Source organism: Mesoplodon bidens (genome assembly GCF_964165515.1).
Source record: "Mesoplodon bidens genome assembly, chromosome: 1".
Taxonomy (NCBI): domain Eukaryota; kingdom Metazoa; phylum Chordata; class Mammalia; order Artiodactyla; family Ziphiidae; genus Mesoplodon; species Mesoplodon bidens.
This window is the reverse complement of record NC_138176.1, coordinates 181,957,548-181,976,060: the sequence shown is the minus strand read 5'-3', so window position 1 is coordinate 181,976,060 and position 18,513 is coordinate 181,957,548. Positions and strand designations below refer to the sequence as shown.

The 18,513-nt window shown below is 37.6% G+C and overlaps 1 protein-coding gene across 1 annotated transcript; it reads right to left on the bottom strand.

The window, feature by feature from the left end:
- Positions 1-2,257: 2,257 nt before the first annotated feature.
- Positions 2,258-11,625, bottom strand: AREG (amphiregulin; the record flags this gene model as incomplete). Its single annotated transcript, XM_081236347.1, has 6 exons — positions 2,258-2,466; positions 4,218-4,329; positions 6,286-6,441; positions 7,160-7,361; positions 10,119-10,367; positions 11,565-11,625. The coding sequence occupies 5 exons, from the start codon at positions 11,623-11,625 to the stop codon at positions 4,236-4,238; spliced, it is 762 nt and encodes a 253-aa protein (XP_081092473.1). The 3' UTR covers positions 2,258-2,466; positions 4,218-4,235.
- Between the last annotated feature and the right edge of the window lie 6,888 nt (positions 11,626-18,513).

Genomic DNA, 18,513 nt, shown 5'->3' with positions numbered 1-18,513 from the left:
ATCTTGAGCACTTATGTGGCTTCAGTTACCATATATATTTTGACAACTCCCAACTTATAATTCTTCCCCTCACTGCATTTCAGACTTGTATATCTAACTGCTTAGTAGATGTCTCCTGATATCTCAAAGTAACAGACCCAAAGCTGAATATATTACCATACTTGTAGACCTGGATTTTTCCTCTCATCTACTCAATCTCAGATGTGAGGTGAGGGACAGGGTTGATTCAGTTGACTAACTGACTGGGCTGGTACTTATTTCCTCATAAGTCCATTAAAAACTAGAAAGGATGATTTTACAAGGTAGAGAAGAGACATTCTTCATTCAAGGATAAATAAAAAGCCATGCTTCCCTCCTAGAATATTCAATAAGCTAGTTCAAGAGATTCCCTACTTAAAATTATGTCACCATTTCCCTAGCCACCGAAGCCAGGAACCTGAAGGCCACCCCAGATTTCTTCTCTTCTCTCACTGTCTTATTACCCTCAGCCTTGTTTGCAATAATAAATCACCTTGTTTTTGTTTCTTAATCTATAAAAACATCTCCAAATACATGCTGAGTATCTTTCCCTGCCTTAACTTCCCAACTTCAAGTGTTTTTCATCTCACACTTGGGATATTTCAACTGCTTCCAAGCTAATCTTCCTACCTCTGGCTTTGGCTCAATTCCCTTCAGCATATGGTTGCCTGATGACCTACTTGGAACACAGATTTGATCAAGTTTCTACCTCTGACCAGCTGGCTTGAATGATTCCTCATTTAACTTACAGTACAAGTTAAATGCCCTGTGTGACCCTGTCCTTACCACCCCAGCTTCTGTTACAGCCTCTATTGACTTTACCCTCTCTGTTTGAGTAATACTGAACTATTTTATATATGTTCCTTTTTAGCACATACATTTTGATGACTTTGTAATTTTGCTTGTGCCTATAATGGTTTTCTCTATATAACTCCTACTCAACCTTCAAGGATAATGTTAGGTGACACTTCTCCAGGAAGCCCTCCCTGACTCAGTCAGCCTGGGATGGGTGAGTACTCCCCTAAATCCCATGGATTCCTGGTAACACACCTCATTCAGTTTTTTACTGCACTGTACTGATAAGACATTCTCTCTCCCGCCAACTTGGTGGTAAATGTCTTGTATTCCTAGCACTCTATTTGAATCATCCACAATAAATATTCAGTAAATGAAGCTGAGGAAAATGTGTACTGTAGATGTGCAAGCAGAGGTGAATCACAGGTTCTCAACACTGGCTGTAAATAGGAAACATCTAGGAATCTTTAAAAAATACAGGTATCAATGACCCACAACTGTCCATTTAAGTAAGAAGCTCTGGGAGGGGGGGCCTGGGCACTGACATTTGAAACTGAAGTGATAAGGTGTAGGTGAGGCTGGGAGCCAATTGCTTAGATGATCACTGGGCATGGATTTGGTGAATGGTAGGCTAGAGACAGATGTAAGTATTGATGCTTGAGGTACTTTTCATTCATGAAATTCTATGAGATGATTGCTGGAATTATGCTTATTATTGGTTCATTTTCTCAAAATATTCCCTGCACAATATGACGGTTGTTTTGTTTTTCATGCAGGTAACTCAACTGACCAGCCAGGAACCAGACTGAATCATTCCACAACATTAATGTTCTTGAAAGAACACTCATCATAAATACACATGTATTTGTTTAAAATAAGAAAAGAGTAAGAAAAGAGTAGCAAGTGGAGAAAAAGAAGAGTGGGTTTTAGATACTTTTACATTTATGTCGTGATATTAGGGAAAGATGTCTCAAATCTAAATACTTCCTAGTTCTCTTGAAATGCCGTATTCAAACCTTGTCTCCTCTTTGTTTACGGTGATGATTATGATGGGCAATATATATTTCCTTCTTTTATAATATCTGTGTTTACTGTAACAGAGAGGCCATGCCATGTGTTGATTTTAGAAGCTTTCATAGTTAACAGGACTTGGAATAAGTTCTACATAGAATAAGAAAGACCAGTTTGGGATATTAGCATTTGTGGGAGGACCAAGTGATTCTGGTTTATAATTTTCCCATTAAGAGTGCTTTCTAAGAAAAGCAGTAAGTTTTGAAAATGAACACAAAAACAGTAAAAAAGGGAAGGAACTCTTTTTAAAATGATCATTTAAATGTTAGAAGAAAAATACCCTAAAGTCTCACAATGTCAAAGCTAATATTCAAACTCTCAATCTGTTTGATTAAAAAAGTTTATTGAGCTGTAAAATAAATACATTTCCATTAAATATTAAATAAATTATGTACAACTTGAAAAAATACTTTTTATCTCCATGCATCTTTATATACAGAAATAAGACTTAGGGTTAAAAAGTGACAGTTGAAAGTTTAAAACTATCAGAATGGAAAGGTTCTGTTTTCTCTGGATCCACTGAAAAGAGGAACCAATGCATCACTCAAGGTTGTGATTTGGCAGTGACTCGGATCTGATACTCTGTTAGAAAATAAAACAGTGTTAGAGATAAGCTCAATTCCAACATAGCTTTAAGAAAATGTCAAAGAATAATCAGGAATCCGAATTTCTGTCAATTTTTTGTCTAGGATGTCTTGTGAAAAATGCTAAGAGCTTTTCAGAGACAAACTATCTCTTTGACTTGAATCTTTCTGTCACATCTGCTTTGGTTATATGCCTACTTAGGTAAAGACTGCATATGCTCAAAGCTGTTTCATCAAATTCTGCTTAATAAAACTGCAGCAATAGTCATGAGAAATAGTTTTCCTAACCAAATCTATGCAGTGGATATAATTAAAAATGAAGATGAAGTGGCTCAGTGTATTTATGATATACAGTTAATTTAGGATAATTAGTACCAAGGGCATAATAATAGTAGATACCAGTTATAGGCAGCCACTATGTGCCAGCTCAGCATAAGTCCTTTTCCTAAAGTCATTCTGGACCTCCTTTGAGAAATTTCAATTGCACTAAATAACCAGAAATCAACACTTGTTCATGCTGGCGGTTTTAGCTTCAGATCATTAAGCCAATTCATTAATAAATTTTGATGAATAAGTATTCAGTATAGAATTGTCATGGATAATTATCTATTTCATGACTTATTGAGCTAATTCTGGAACAGGCTCAGAACATAGTGCCTGTACTTAACCAATGCTAAATATACTGGTTCTCCAAGCATCTGGAGTGTTGATTAAAAATGGTATTACTGACTTTGTAGATTTAGGATTTGGCTTAGGAATATGCATATTTAACAACCATCTCAAGTAGTTCTTAAGTCCACTGAAGGCAGAAAATAATAACTTAAGGATGTGATGTCTTTCCCAAATGTCTGAGGGAATGGAGTTCCTTCTTCTGACCGACTTATGTGTGTCCTTGATCTTGCCTCCCTCTTCCTCTGGAAGTTTGAGACATTAGCTGTTCACTTTAGTTATCAATGAAATATTCCTCTCTATACCTTCTCCCTACAACATGCTCAGGTCTCCCTCTTTACAAAGCAAAAAATTTAATAAGAACTACAATATATACTCTGACCAAGCTGCCTCTCAAATCTGAACCCCTTCTGCCCTCCTATTTCTTTTCTGTATAAGAGTATTCCACCTACTGTTTCCACTTCCTCCCATTTGTAGTGCAAGCTCCTGGATGCTGGCTCTTCACCATGTGAGCTCAGCCTATCAGTTCAACCTTATCTTCCCCAACGCCATTTGAACTAGGCCATTTCTCAAACATTTCTAAAATAATCTAGCCCATATCCCACTATTTATCTTCCTTTCCCTTTATAATAGCTTGTCCCCATTGCACCAGTTCTTTGAGGCTCACTTCCAGTGCCATCCATATGCACATCTTTTTCTGCCCCCTAAATGCATCCCACTGGATTCTATTTCTCCTTCACTGGAAACTCCTCATATTCTATTGGTTCCTTTCTTATGACATATTTTACTTCCCCTAGTATTCTCATTCCTTACACTTTTTTTTTCTATCTACTAAACACTAAGTTGTTTGAGAACAGAATTTGTGTCTCCCTCATCTTTATGTCCCTTATAATACTAAGGACATAGTCCATCCTCAGTACTGAACTCCAGCTCATGCTCAAAGAATAACACTTTAATGTAGCCAGTGTTCACAGTGTATAATTAAAAAAAAACATGCTTTGCTCATTTTTCTTCATAATAGAGAGGTTATATTTTTTTAATTGTAGGATATTATATAAAGACATCTTTTAAGACTCAAACCTGTAATATTCTCTTTAGTTATGCTATGGCATATGATTTTCCATTTTCTTGTTGAAGTTTCTTTCGTTCTTCAGCCGCACCTTCATATCCCCTGAAGTATCGTTTTCGAAGCCTTCAGAGAACAAGATATTCTACTGTTATCAAAGTTCTATTCAACTATATATTGACTGGGGTTTCATGAGTATAGGGAATTCCTTCCCTAAGTGGTTATAGACCGTTGCACACTTATGGACTACTCCACCAAAACAAAACCTAAACCCAACTAGAAGTATCAATTTTTGATACATGATCTTTATGTTGACTTTACATAAATATATTTCCAAAGTACTGAGATTTAAATAAGTGTGCCTTGAGATGCAAACTTTCAGAAGGCATGAAACACATCCATATCCCTCCCCACCCCGCCAACTTAGCACAATTGCCATGCACAATTGGGAGATGAAGATAGTATAGTTTTACCAGAGAAGGACTGTATGCTTGTACAAATTAATCTGAATGCTTAGTTTAAAAAAAAAAAACCGGCTTACAAAACAAATTGAGTTTTATTTATTTCTAAATATAATAAATACCTCTGGATTTATTTATTACTACTTACTACCAAAAAACTCAATGGTCTGAAATGTCTTAGTGTTGTACAAGCAATTCTATTTTTAGTAGGTCTTTATCTAATAAATGTTACTATTAAAATCTTAAGAACTTTTGTTATGATGTTTGGGGAAAAACTCAAGTTCAGTTATGAAAAAGCAGCAACTATGTCTTAGGCAAGTATTTGCTATGTGTTTCAAATACAGGGAGAATACCAGAGAAAAGGACAACATGACAAAGTTTTTCCATACTTTTCCAAAGGATTATTAAATATCTCAACTTGAATAATTACAAGCTTAAATAATTCTTTCAAAACATCTTCCCTAACTGGCAATTTCTTCTTCTATCCTTCTATGTCAAATAGCAATGGTTTGTCTGAGGGAATCTTTGCTAAATACATTTGCATATTTGACTTGAGGTACTAAGAGACCGAAATAATTTCTAGAGTGTGCAAAACAAAATTAAACCACACATAAAACTTTACATGCATCAAAAACAGTATTCTATGTGTCATTTTATCATTATCTGATCTGAGTTTAAAATAATAGTAAACAAAGGCAGAAGATAACCCCTTGTTTCCTGAATGGCAGGAGTAGTAGATCATGTACACAGTCCAGCTGTTAAAGTAATTTACCAAGACCTAAAATTAGAATAATGAGTCTTGCTTTCCCCCAAGCTCTAGTAGCACATGAGTCATTATAGAGCCATTCACACCCTCCCCCAACTTCCTTAATTCACTGACTTTTGTTTGACAGACAATGCCATTTTTACATACCCACCAGTGTCTACTACCTGGGACAGTCTAGTTCTAACATTCATTGGTCATGCAATGAGGTATGTGGTCTGTTATTACAAGCACAGGGAAGATACTGCAGGAATGAGACAGTAATAGAATTGTCCCTACTTCCTATGCCATGCCATATGGAGGAAATTTATTTTAAAAATTGAGTTCCCATATTGCACTTGACAATAATAGGCATAAGCTCTAAGTATGTCAGTACACCATGCTATAAAAGTCCTAACTCAGAATTTTGCATTCTAATAGGAGCAGAAGACATATTTTCTTGGCTCCTGGTTTGAAGCTTTTTGTGATTTTTTTAGTACCAAAGCAATATCTCTGACAACCTACTACGAACCAGGCCTTAATTAGCTTTAGGGAGGCTTGTTTTAGCTTAATATAGTCATAGGCGATATCAACTCTCTGAGATTTGGAAGTAACCATGAGTAGCCATATAACATGAAACAAAACTATCAATTTAAGTTCAAGAAAAGGGCTTCACGTATTAAGTTTCAATGGTGGCCCAAGTAATATGCATTTGACCATATTCTATGAGTTGTCAATGAAGTGTAAAGATATAACCAAAGATCTTATGCCACCAATAGAATAACTCATCTAAAATATGATACCACACTGTGTTAGAAATACTGAAAAAAATAACCTGGCATTATTTTATTAGGGATTTTTAAGATATGCCTTACTTACAGGAATGTAATAACAACAACAATAGCTGTGACGCTCATAGTGGAGACAAAAGCAGCCATAACTGCTAAAGCAATTTTTGATAAATCGCTGTCAGCCATGCTGTGAATCTTCATGGACTTTTCCCCACATCGTTCACCAAAGTAATCCTGATGACATCTGCAAACACCCATATTTTAAAATTATAATCACTGAAAAAATTCCAATACATTTTATGTTTGCTTTCCAGATCATAAAAAAAACATTAATTCCAACATTAAAAAATGTCATGCCATACATTTATTTGTATTTCAAAATGATGAGACACAGAATGCATTTGAGCCAAAGATCTATTAGTATAAGAAAAAGTTGAGATTCGTTTGGGTGTGATATTCCAAGACACACCTATTCATTCTTTGCGCTCCATGTATGACCAACTGATGAGGTCAGTGACTTGTAATGGAGCGAATACATTCCACTATCATTTAATGTGCTAGCGGCTTTTGGGGGGAAGGAAGCTAGAACAACATTATGTGAAAACTACCTTTAGTTCCTTTTTTATCAAGCGGTTTTGTAAATATATATTGTAAAATGATGGTTTTCACCAGGGTTTAGCAGACTATCGCCCATGGGTTAAATCTGGCCATTTGCCAGGTCTTTTACAGCATGCAAGCCAAGAATGTTTTTTCTATTTTCAAATGGCTATATTTTAATTGGTTATACGAGTACATACTTCATCTTGACCCACGAAGCCCAAAATATTTCCTACCTGTTTCTTTAAGAAAAAGGTTGCAAACCCCTGGTTTATACATTGAAAAAAATAAATGGTTTTCTGCAGTTCAGGGTTTCAGACACAGTGTTAGAAATATAGAATTCGACATAATTTAGGAAAACTTACTGGCATGATACTGTTTCCAGGTGCTCTATAAATTTGCAATCTCCATGAATGCAGAAATTTTGGAATGCTGCATCACATGGATTTTTCTTCTTTCTATTTCTTCTATTTTTTCCATTTTTGCCTCCCTTTTTCTTTCTTTTGGGTTTATCTGAAGTCTTTTCACTTTCAGTTTCGTCTTTCTTGGGCTTAACTACCTGTTCAACTGAAAAAAAAAGATTTATTGATAACAGTCTCTCTTCACCTGGAATACCATTTTGGAGGCATGAGAGAAAGAAGTCCTAGCAGTGAGAGCTCACAGGGATAACAGCCATATTTCTCTCATTATTTAACACAACTCATACACAATAATTGAACAAAGAGAATATCTGTATTGTGTGGCACTTAAAGATCTGAACCCTTTCGTTATTTTATTAGCTTAGAAACATATTTTGAATTTATTTGTGTCAGTAATATTATTATTATTGATAATAGGAGTAGTAGGAGTTACTTGTCTAAGAAAATCCATGAAATATTTTAAACAATTTTTTCACTTCTAATACATACCAAGTTCTTGGTAATGAGCATTAATTTAATTAACCCAAATCACAATTGAATGGATTGTTTCTATCCAGATGATACAGATGAGAAAAATGAAGTTGAGTAAAGACAAGTAAATTGCACTAGGACACGTAGCTATAAAATGGCAGTCCTGGGATGTTAAAGCCTATTATTTCCCTACCATATTATGTTTTTACTTGGAAAAAGTTCGGTTCCTTTAATTAAAGTGGGATTTGAGTATATCTGATGATTTTCTTTACTCATATTGGTCTTGTGCTCACTATCATAATTGGGAATTAGTGTGTAATACTTGAAATGAAGAAAACAGAATTATACATTAGGGTTGATCAATTTTCTCCAACTCCCGGATTACAACAGATTATAATTAATCGATACCTTCTGGAGGCCCATTTCTGTGATCAATCTATTTGAAAAAGGGGAGTCCAGAAATAGTTGTACTTGCTGCTTCATAGATTCATCCTAACTCTTCAGATCCACAGAAACCTTTGTTCAGTGTTACAGTTATGCGGGGTATAGTATAGCCATATGGTAAACATAAGAAGAAGGAGTTTCCATGTTAGAGCTGTGCATTTTGTTATACTAATTCCTCAATAGGTTTATCTGAGCAAGTATTTAGCAGAGTCCAGTGGAAAGAGGAAAATATCATAGTGTCATAATAAAATTAGTCATAATGGTCCTGCAGTACCCATTAAATAGAAAACCCTGGAAACATAGGGTAGGGTATCAAAGATAGAACCCTATGATTAAGGTAATGACTAATAAATATTATGAATATTTTAGCAGTTACTATATCAACATTAACAATAGTCAAATTAGGAGCAATGTTTAATAGGTGGCTATGCAATTTTTATATTGAAACTTTCCTCTGATGATAAGAAAAGTACCACAGATTAGGATAATTCCTCTCACAGAAACATTTCAAATCACTGTGATGTACTTTATCAGTTATATTACAAATTTTAGACAGAGACAAATGGTCACTATGCTGAAGTGCTTCAGTAGACATTAACCCCATGGATCAATTTTCTCTCTATTTCACAATGCATTGCAATTTTATCCACTAGACATTTTCATCACCAACAATTCATTTGGCCTTATGAAGTGTTACCTTGAAGCATCTTTAAGACAATAGTTTCTAGAGTCTTAATGGTCTAATCTCATCCCCCTCAAAAATAAAAATTATAGATGGACCCCTTCACCTTGTGTATTATAAAAGCACAAATTCTGAAGCAAAGGAGGAAAGTGGAGTGTTCGATAAAGCTTTTCCCACCTGCCACTTAACCCAGTCACTGTCCTTTTGGTGTCACCTGCTATCCCTTCACCAGTTCTGGGAGCTAGACAGATGGGGAGGATTCAGGGAAACTACAGTCAGGAAAGAGGGTCCTTAAGTCCTGCCTCCATAGTGGATGCTCCTAGGATATTTAGATCTGATTTATTGATGATCTGGCCTCAAACTGCAAAGTAATATGAGGGAAATGAACAATACTGACCTCTTACTTTGGTACCCTCATTTTAAGCAAATGCTATTTTTAAAAGATCAGATAACAGCAAAAGAGAAGAAAATTATAGGTCACTATTATTTAACTGACAAATGAGATTTGGGGTTAAATAGTGATTTTAGCAATATAAAATCCATGTGTATTTGTCCTTTAATATTTCCATAAGGTGGTATTACTATTATTATTACCAATTTCTCAACATCTAATTCACAAAGGCTAAGATCCAATTGTTCCTCTCCCATTACTTCTTTCTGTTCCCTTATTTGTGTCAAAATGCAGTTATTTAGAGAAAAGTGTGGTGGGGAGTGGCTATAAAAGCTGAGATACTAAGTATATAGGACTGGTTGATGTTTAATCTGTTTCTCAGATTGGGGGTGGGGGGGGGTCGTGTGGCAGAGTAGCTGGGACCAAACAGATTGGAGTTTCTCATTCTGGCTGTGGAATTTGGGGCAGAATACTTAACCTTCTCGAGCTTTAGTTATCACATCTGTAAAATGATAACAATTCCTACTTCACAGAGTTGTGAAGATTAGACTCACTAGACATAAAACGTTTGTTAGAGGTCCAGACACATAGGATGTGCAAACAAGTAGCCCTTTCCACCTCAGTTGCTAGCTTACCTAGTGGGGTGTACAACAATCATACATGCAAGAAAGCCCTTGGGAGATCTGGGGAGCAGCTTTTCTTTGGAAGCAGCTTTGCTCATCCAAACCACACATCTTATAGGCTACACTGTCACCTTATCCTCTACTCACCTCTGAGTAAATCCTCTACAATGTAGTCAGGTATTTGTGGTTCGTTATCGTACTCTTCTGCATAGTCAAAGTCAATCTCCGAGAACAGTTCGCTACTAGAAGGCATTTCACTCTCAGGAGAAATCTTACTTCCCGAGGACATCTGACTTCTTGAGATCAGCTCAAGAATGTAGTCAGGTATTTGTGGTTCGTTGTCATACTCTTCTGCATAGTCAAAGTCGATCTCCGAGGACAGTTCGATACTAGAAGGCATTTCACTCTCAGGAGAAATCTTACTTCCCGAGGACATCTGACTTCTTGAGATCAGCTCAAATCCATCAGCAGTGTGGTCCCCAGAAAGTGGTTCCCCTTTTCCAGAGTAAGTGTCATTGACGTCTAATCCAGCAGTATAATGGGCTATGGGAGCATGAAAAAGGGAAGAAAAGAGAAAGTAAAGCAGAATGCCTTTTCTCACCAGTCAGTTGCATCCGGGAGACAGGTTTATCTTCAAAGCAGTTATTGCACATGTGCTATTGTTTGTGATTGAGTCACTTATGAAAGCAACTTCACATTTTGCCAACAAATGGCTGTTTGTTGTGCCAGTTACAGAGCTTCTTTCATTGTTTTCTTTTCCACAGATAGCCTACATTAATTTCCACACCAAAAAAAAAACACTACCAAGTAGGCAAATGAATGTAATATAATTATTTAAGAAGTAATACCTAAATATTGTCATAACTTCACATACCAAATGCATTTGTAGTTTCTAGGATGTTACCTGTCCCATTTTAATAAACAGGTTCTAGAGATAAATACCAGATTTTCCTAACACGTGCTCACAGTTTTAACAAGAGTACGTATATCAACTGTAAACAGTAGTTGATAATAATTATTCTTATTGCCATTGTTTCTTATTATTGTTCTCACGTAGAGTAGAAACTAGGGACTAGGTAAGATTTGGGGGCCAGAGTTAAGCCCCTGCTTTATCTTTTAGGTCTCAAGAAAACAGCATCAGAGTGGTACTTTTTTTTTTTTAACATCTTTACTGGAGTATGATTGCTTTACAATAGTGTGTTAGTTTCTGCTTTATAACAAAGTGAATCAGTTATACATATACATATGTTCCCATATCTCTAACTTCTCCCTGGGACGATGCGAGGCCCTCTAGAAAAGTAAAAACAAAATCACTTGTCAGAGGAGATGGAGAATTTAGGCAGGAGCTAGCACTCCTCGGTCCGAGACTTAACCACTCTTCTCCAGGATCTGCGGAAATCACTTCACCTCTCTGTACCTCGGTTTCTTTATCTTATCTTTATCTTTATTTGGATCACAGGATCTGTAAGTTCTCCTTCAGCTGGACTAAAGTAAGAGTACAAGGATTCTCAGGCTCCCTCTTGCTAGCCTGGAATATCTAAGACACCCACCCACTTTTCTCTACCTCCCAGGGAAGGAGGAAGGGAGGGACCATTGGGAGGGAGGGACCTCGATCAGCTTCCACGGGACAGAGCCGGGGGCGACGAGGGGCGGTTATTTTGGAAAAGCAGCAGCAAAATTCAAGAGGTGCCCGCGGTGGGAGAAGCGCTGGGCAGCGGCTCAGAGCCGGGATGTCCTCACCTGAGCAGAAGATCAAGAGCGACAGCACCACAGGCGCCGGCGGCAGCAGCGGGGCTCTCATTGGTCCCTCGGAGCGGCGGCGTCGCGGTCTCTGGGGCAACTCAGCCTGGAGCTGCTGGAGGGAGGGGGAGGAGGAGGTGGTGGGGGAGGGGGGACAAGGGGAGTCTTGCGGCCGTGCTCGCAGGCCCGGCCGGGCTCGGGCGCTGGAGGCAGCTCCTGAAGCTCGCTTCGGGATCCCTGGGCTCCGTCTCGCGCGCAAGGTATGCGAACGTTCCGGAGGCGCGGCGCGCACCTGCCGCTTTATAGGCCGGGCGGGGAGCCGGGCATCGTCTGTGACGTCAAGGCCGCCGCGGCGGGTGGAGGCGGGCGGCAGCCCCGGGAGAGGTTACTACCTCCAAAGCACACACGGATGCCAGGCGCCCCACCTTCTGGGACCGTAGACAGCCGCTGGGAGGAAATGAAAATTAAACCCCTCGCTGCAAGCTGAAAAAAAAAAAAAACAGATCTATGTTCAAGGGAAGGAGTGGAGTTTGGGAGCTAGTATCTGACATTCAAAAATCCCGAAGTTTCAAACTCTCTGAAAACCCTCCGAATATACTTTGGTTGATCTAGTATTACAACAGACAGGGATTAACTAGAAAAGTTCCATATTAAGATGTAGAAGTACTTTAAGACCAAGAATGACTTAACAGTAGCCCGATGTCTTTAACAAGAATAATGAAATGCATTAAATGACTAGAGAGCACACGTCCTCATGAGAAGCTGCTTTATTTACCATATCTCAGCCGGGGCTCTTTCCCACCCACTACTAAGTGGCCAGAATTTCCAACCACCTCCCTTCTGGTTTCTTTATGTGTCCCAGGGCCCTCGTCAAAGTCATTATTTATTGATCATTTATTTTGCAGAACAGTACACTAAAAATATTGCCAGTACCACCTCATTCAAAAACCTTGCTAAGTATCATTTTCCCTGTTTAACAAGAGGGACTAATGTCAGCTTTACAAAGCAAGGAGGACTTTACACAGCTGGTCATGGCAGAAGTCAGATAGATTTAACTTCAAGTTCATTTGACTCTTAAAATCTCTTTCCTTTCTGATAAAGGGATTTAGACTAAACTTCTCTTTGAAAAGAGAATTTCTGGGAGAGAATAATATTTAACATAAAGGAATAATCTCTACTGGTAGCATGTTGGCATTTGGATGAAGGGTGGTCCCAAGATTTTGCCTCTGGAATCCCAAGATAAAAAGGGCCAGCTTTTAGGGCCCATTTAGAAGACAGTAAGGCATTTTAATCATGACAAGTAGATAATATGAAGGGAGAGGGAGAAAGCTGCTTAATTTGATTAACATTGATGTAGAGACAACTCCAGAACTGGATTTCTCTTGACTTGAGGAATCGAAAAAAGCACTGTTCTCTCTTAGTGTTTCTTTGTCCTGAAGATACGTATCTCTTCCGTGACTGTTCCAGTAAAACAGCTCTTTTAGGAATGTGGGCCACAGTGCATCTGTCCTAATTCTGGGAAACTTTTTAAAAGCTACTTATTTTTTAATGACACATCATAATAAAGTAGGCTACATAGTACCATATGTTTAGTCGGATAAAATAAACAGTCATGAATCATGTCTTCTCTCCTATTGGACACTTGTGGAGAACATATTTTGTGTAATCCACTTGTTTTGTGTTTTATGCAGGGAGGTAGTAAAGAGGGAGATTAAATGATGACCAGCTCCCTGATCCCAGTAGCTCAATGACGTGAGAGCCAGATGCATAGGAAAGTAATTCTGTTACATCAGATGCAAAGAAGGATTGGGTGCCATGAAAAACCAGGATGCAGTTTAGTTTTGCCATGTGTATCATGGAAAGTTCTGTGGAAAGATGGAGAGGCCACTCAGTGGCCTTCCCAGCAGAAAGTGTAAATGGAAAGAATACCTGAAGTCGAGGTGTGACTGAGAGCCGAAAAGCAGACTAGAAAGATGACACTGCCCATTCTAGAGTGAAGCAGGGGCCTGCATGGTCATCTTTTTTGGTGAATGAGGCAGTTGTGATTCAGAGAGGTTCACAGTCTTACCCGCAGATTTCAAAACATGGTGGAGATTTTGTTTAGCTTGCAGCCTGTCAGCCTACACTGGTGCAGCTTTCTGCTCTCATAGGTTTTGATTTTGTTCTAGTCCTCTTCTTCCCTTTTTATTACTCTTTCTTCTTATTGATGTGAATGCAAGTTGTGCCTATCTGTCATCGAAAGTGTTTTACTTTGAAGTGAAAGGAGCCTTTACAATGGAAATTGTTCTGTCTTTTTCCAATTGGAAATTTAGAGGGTGATAATTTACATTGGTGTGGAATATAACATGGCATCACAGGGACAGAGTGCTTAGATTCAAACAAGTTGGGTTTTCATATACAAATTCCACCATATAGTAAGTTACTTAATATTTGAAAAATTCAGATTCCTCAAGTAAAAATAGGAATAATGATCCCCTCCTGCTGTTAAGCAGATTCAATGAAATCAGATACATAAACATTAGCACACATCCTAGCATATGGTGAGTGCACAATAGATGGTAACTATTATTAACTTTGACATTATGATAGTTACATTATATTAATCACATTGAAGAACTAAGTGACTCTTATAAATGCAAATACTCACAGAGTAAGTGAATAATCTCTTCCAATATTTTCAAGCCGGGAACTTTATACCTACTTCACATTAAGATTAAACATTTTGAACATTTATGGTTCATCACAGGGTATCATGGGCGTCATCATAGTTGCATCACAATGGCAGCACCCCTTGATGACTCATGGCATTCTGGAATATATGCATGAGAAGGAAACCAACCCCATGTATATGTGGGATTCTTTACATTCTGCATATTAAGTTGAGACAAGGAGGAACAATTGCAGGAAATTCAAGTAGAGAAGCAACTCTTCTTTACCCTGATAAATTGATGGTTCCCTCATCTAGTATAAGGTTAAGGGCAGCCCTAAAGGCAAATGTTCCTAGCCAGCCACACTCATCTTGCTGCCTAGTATCTGGATCCTGATAATATTTTATATGCATAGTGGAAACAAACTCACTTTGACTCTGCTAAAATGTGTGCTATAGAACCCAGAGTAGAATTATATGTTTGTTCATATAGCTGATCTTGAGTTTTTACAGATAGCACCAGGGTCTGAGTAAATATTACATCATGGTCATCGTTATGAGTCAACCAATGAACTCCCAAACTAAAATTAAGAAATTCTCTAAAATATAAGCAACATTTCTTTTATTAATAAATACATTAGCTCCATTTAAAGGTCTATCATTTTCTACTTTTCACCTTGGAATTTATCCATCTAAAGAATATATAATTTCTAGTTCCTTCAAAAAGAGACCTTAAATGAACTTGATTTATCTTGACAGAATAAAATAAATTTACTTGCCCTTTATATCTTTCACACGATGGCTTTTGCAAGGCAAGGACTAGCAGATGGGACTGAAAGCAGTGATGATTTGGTACAGTGGAAAATAAATAAATGTAATATACAATTAACTACATTTATACACGCAAAAAATCAATCGTCTAGGTACTTCATTTACTCATCAAATATATTTTGAGACCTAGATACTCTTTTAGGTTTAGACACTGGGCTAGAACTTTGAATAAGTCATAGTGTCCTTGTTTTTAAGGACTTTACATTCTATTAAAGGGAAACACATAATAACCAAGGAAACAATACACATAATCAATTTAGGTATTTAGAAGTGCTAGAAAGGAAATAAAATGTGTGATATAGAGGACTTGGGTTGGTAGAGGACGATGATAAAAAGAAATACAACATAGCTCCTACACTTCAGTAGTTCACATTTTCTCTCTAGAGGAAACAGATGGCAGGATAAAAAGGAGAGCATTATCCTATAGGACAATAATAACAACATAGAAGAGCAGAGATAGGCATGGGCAGGAAGGAGCAATAGAGACAGGCACATACAAGAAGAATGAGGGATGCTGAACAGAGAGAGGCCTTACAATGGGCCTCAAATGTGTAGAGGAATTTAGGGCATTGTTGAAAAGAGTTCATTCCACTAATCATTTCTTAAACACCCCTCTTAACAGTGCTAGACAAGAGCTCTCTTTAGCTCTTAACCAAAGGTCAGCTGGTCAAAATCACCTGACAACCATTACAAAATGTACTCTCCATTCTCCTCTCTTGATTCAGTAGGTTTGGTGTGGGGTCCTTGCCTGTGTATTTTTTAACAACTTTCAAGAAAATTCTGATGTGCACCTCTGATTAAGAACTACTCCACTAGGGGACGTATAGGTGAAAAAAATCAAGATACATTCAGAGACGTTATAAACTGGTGGGGCTGCATATTTATACAGATAGAAGTTTTGTTGGAAATGTGAAGGATGGAGAAATGAATTTTAAGAGGAAGCATGTGAGTAAGTGCGATGAAGACATTAAATTTACCACTAAGAAACTCATGTTACAAACTGATTTAGACTATTCATCTAATAGGGTACTACTTTAATGTAATAAAAATGTCTAAATATATGAAAAAGGAAAAATCCACTTTGCATATATTTCTTCAGGACCCAGTTTGTCACATAAATGGAATCATATCTACACCAAATGATTATGAGTTCTCACTAACTCAATTCTGAATATAAGATCAGAAAACAGAATGTCTGCAATCATCATCATACACTGAGTTAGGAAGCATGTCAAATTTTAGTATGCCATTAATTCTTTTTTTTAACATCTTTATTGGAGTATAATTGCTTCACAATGGTGTGTTAATTTCTGCTTTACAACAAAGTGAATCAGCTATACATATACATGTATCCCCATATCTCCTCCCTCTTGTGTCTCCCTCTTACCCTCTCTATCCCACCCCTCTAGGGGGTCGCAAAGCACTGACCTGTGCTATGCAGTTGCTTCACACTAGCAATCTGTTTTACATTTGGTAGTGTATATATGTGTCCATGCCACTCTCTCACTTCCTCCCAGCTTACACTTCCCCCTCCCTGTGTCCTCAAGTCCATTCTCTACGTCTGCATTTTTATTCCTGCCCTGCCCCTAAGGTTCTTCAGAAACATTCTTGTTTTTTTTTTTTTAGATTCTATATATATGTGTTAGCATACAGTATTTGCTTTTCTCTTTCTGACTTACTTCACTCAGTATGGCAGACTCTAGATCCATCCTCCTCACTACAAATAAAGCAATTTCGTTTATTTTTATGGCTGAGTAATATTCCATTGTATATATGTGCCACATCATCTTTATCCATTCATCTGTCGATGGACACTTGGGTTACTTCCATGTCCTGGCTATTGTAAATAGAGCTGCAATGAACATATTGGTGCATGTCTCTTTTTGAATTATGGTTTTCTCAGGGTATATGCCCGGTAGTGGGATTGCTGGGTCGTATGGTAGTTCTATTTTTAGTTTTCTAAGGAAACTCCACTGTTCTCCATAGTGGCTGTATCAATTTACATTCCCACCAACAATGCAAGAGTGTTCCCTTTTCTCCACACCGTCTCCAGCATTTATTGTTTGTAGATTCTTTAATGATGGAGATTCTGACCGGTGTGTGATGAAATCTCATGGTAGTTTTTATTTGCATTTCTCTAATTATTAATGATGCTGAGCATTCTTCCTTGTGTTTGTTGGCAATCTGTATATCTTATTTGGAGAAGTGTCTATTTAGGTCTTCTGCCCATTTTTGGATTGGGTTGTTTGGGTATTTTTTATTGAGCTACATGAGCTGCTTGTAAATTTTGGAGATTAATCCTTTGTCAGTTGCTTCATTTGCAAATATTTTCTCCCATTCTGAGGGTTGTCTTTTGGTCTTGTTTATGGTTTCCTTTGCTGTGCAAAAGCTTTGAAGTTTCATTAGGTCCTATTTGTTTATTTTTTTTTTAATTTCCATTTCTCTAGGAGGTGGGTCAAAAAGGATCTTGTTGTGATTTATGTCATAGAGTGTTCTGCCTATGTTTTCCTCTAAGAGTTTGATAGTTTCTGGCCTTACACTTAGGTCTTTAATCCATTTTAAGCTTATTTTTGTGTATGGTGTTAGGGAGTGTTCTAATCTCATAGTTTTACATGTACCTGTCTAGTTTTCCCAGCACCATTTATTGAAGAGGCTGTCTTCCATCCACTGTATAGTCTTGCCTCCTTTATCAAAGATAAGGTGACCATATGTGCGTGGGTTTATCTCTGGGCTTTCTATCATGTTCCATTGATCTATATTTCTGTTTTTGTGCCAGTACCATACTGTCTTGATTACTGTAGCTTTGTAGTGTAGTCTGAAGTCAGGGAGCCTGATTCTTCTAGCGCCATTATTCGTTCATTCATCCATTATTCGTTCTCAAGATTGGTTTGGCTATTCGGGGTCTTTTGTGTTCCCATAAAAATTGTGAAACTGTTTGTTCTAGTTCTGTGAAAAATGTCAGTGATAGTTTGATAGGGATTGCATTGAATCTGTAGATTGCTTTGGGTAGTAAAGTCATTTTCACAATGTTGATTCTTCCAATCCAAGAACACAGTATATCTCTCCACCTGTTTGTATATCTTTAATTTCTTTCATCAGTGTCTTATAATTTTCTGCAAACAGGTCTTTTGTCTCCTTAGGTAGGTTTATGCCTAGGTATTTTATTCTTTTTGTTGCAATGATAAATGGGAGTGTTTTCTTAATTTCACTTTCAGATTTTTCATCATTAGTGTATAGGAATGCAAGAGATTTCTGTGCCTTACTTTTTTTTATTAGTTTCTGCTTTATAACAAATTGAATCAGTCATACATATACATCTGTTCCCACATCCCTTCCCTCATGCATCTCCCTCCCTCCCACCCTCCCCATCAAACCCCTCCAGGTGGTCACAAAGCACCGAGCTGATCTCCCTGTGCTCTGCGGCTGCTTCCCACTATCTATCTACCTTACGTTTGGTAGTGTATATATGTC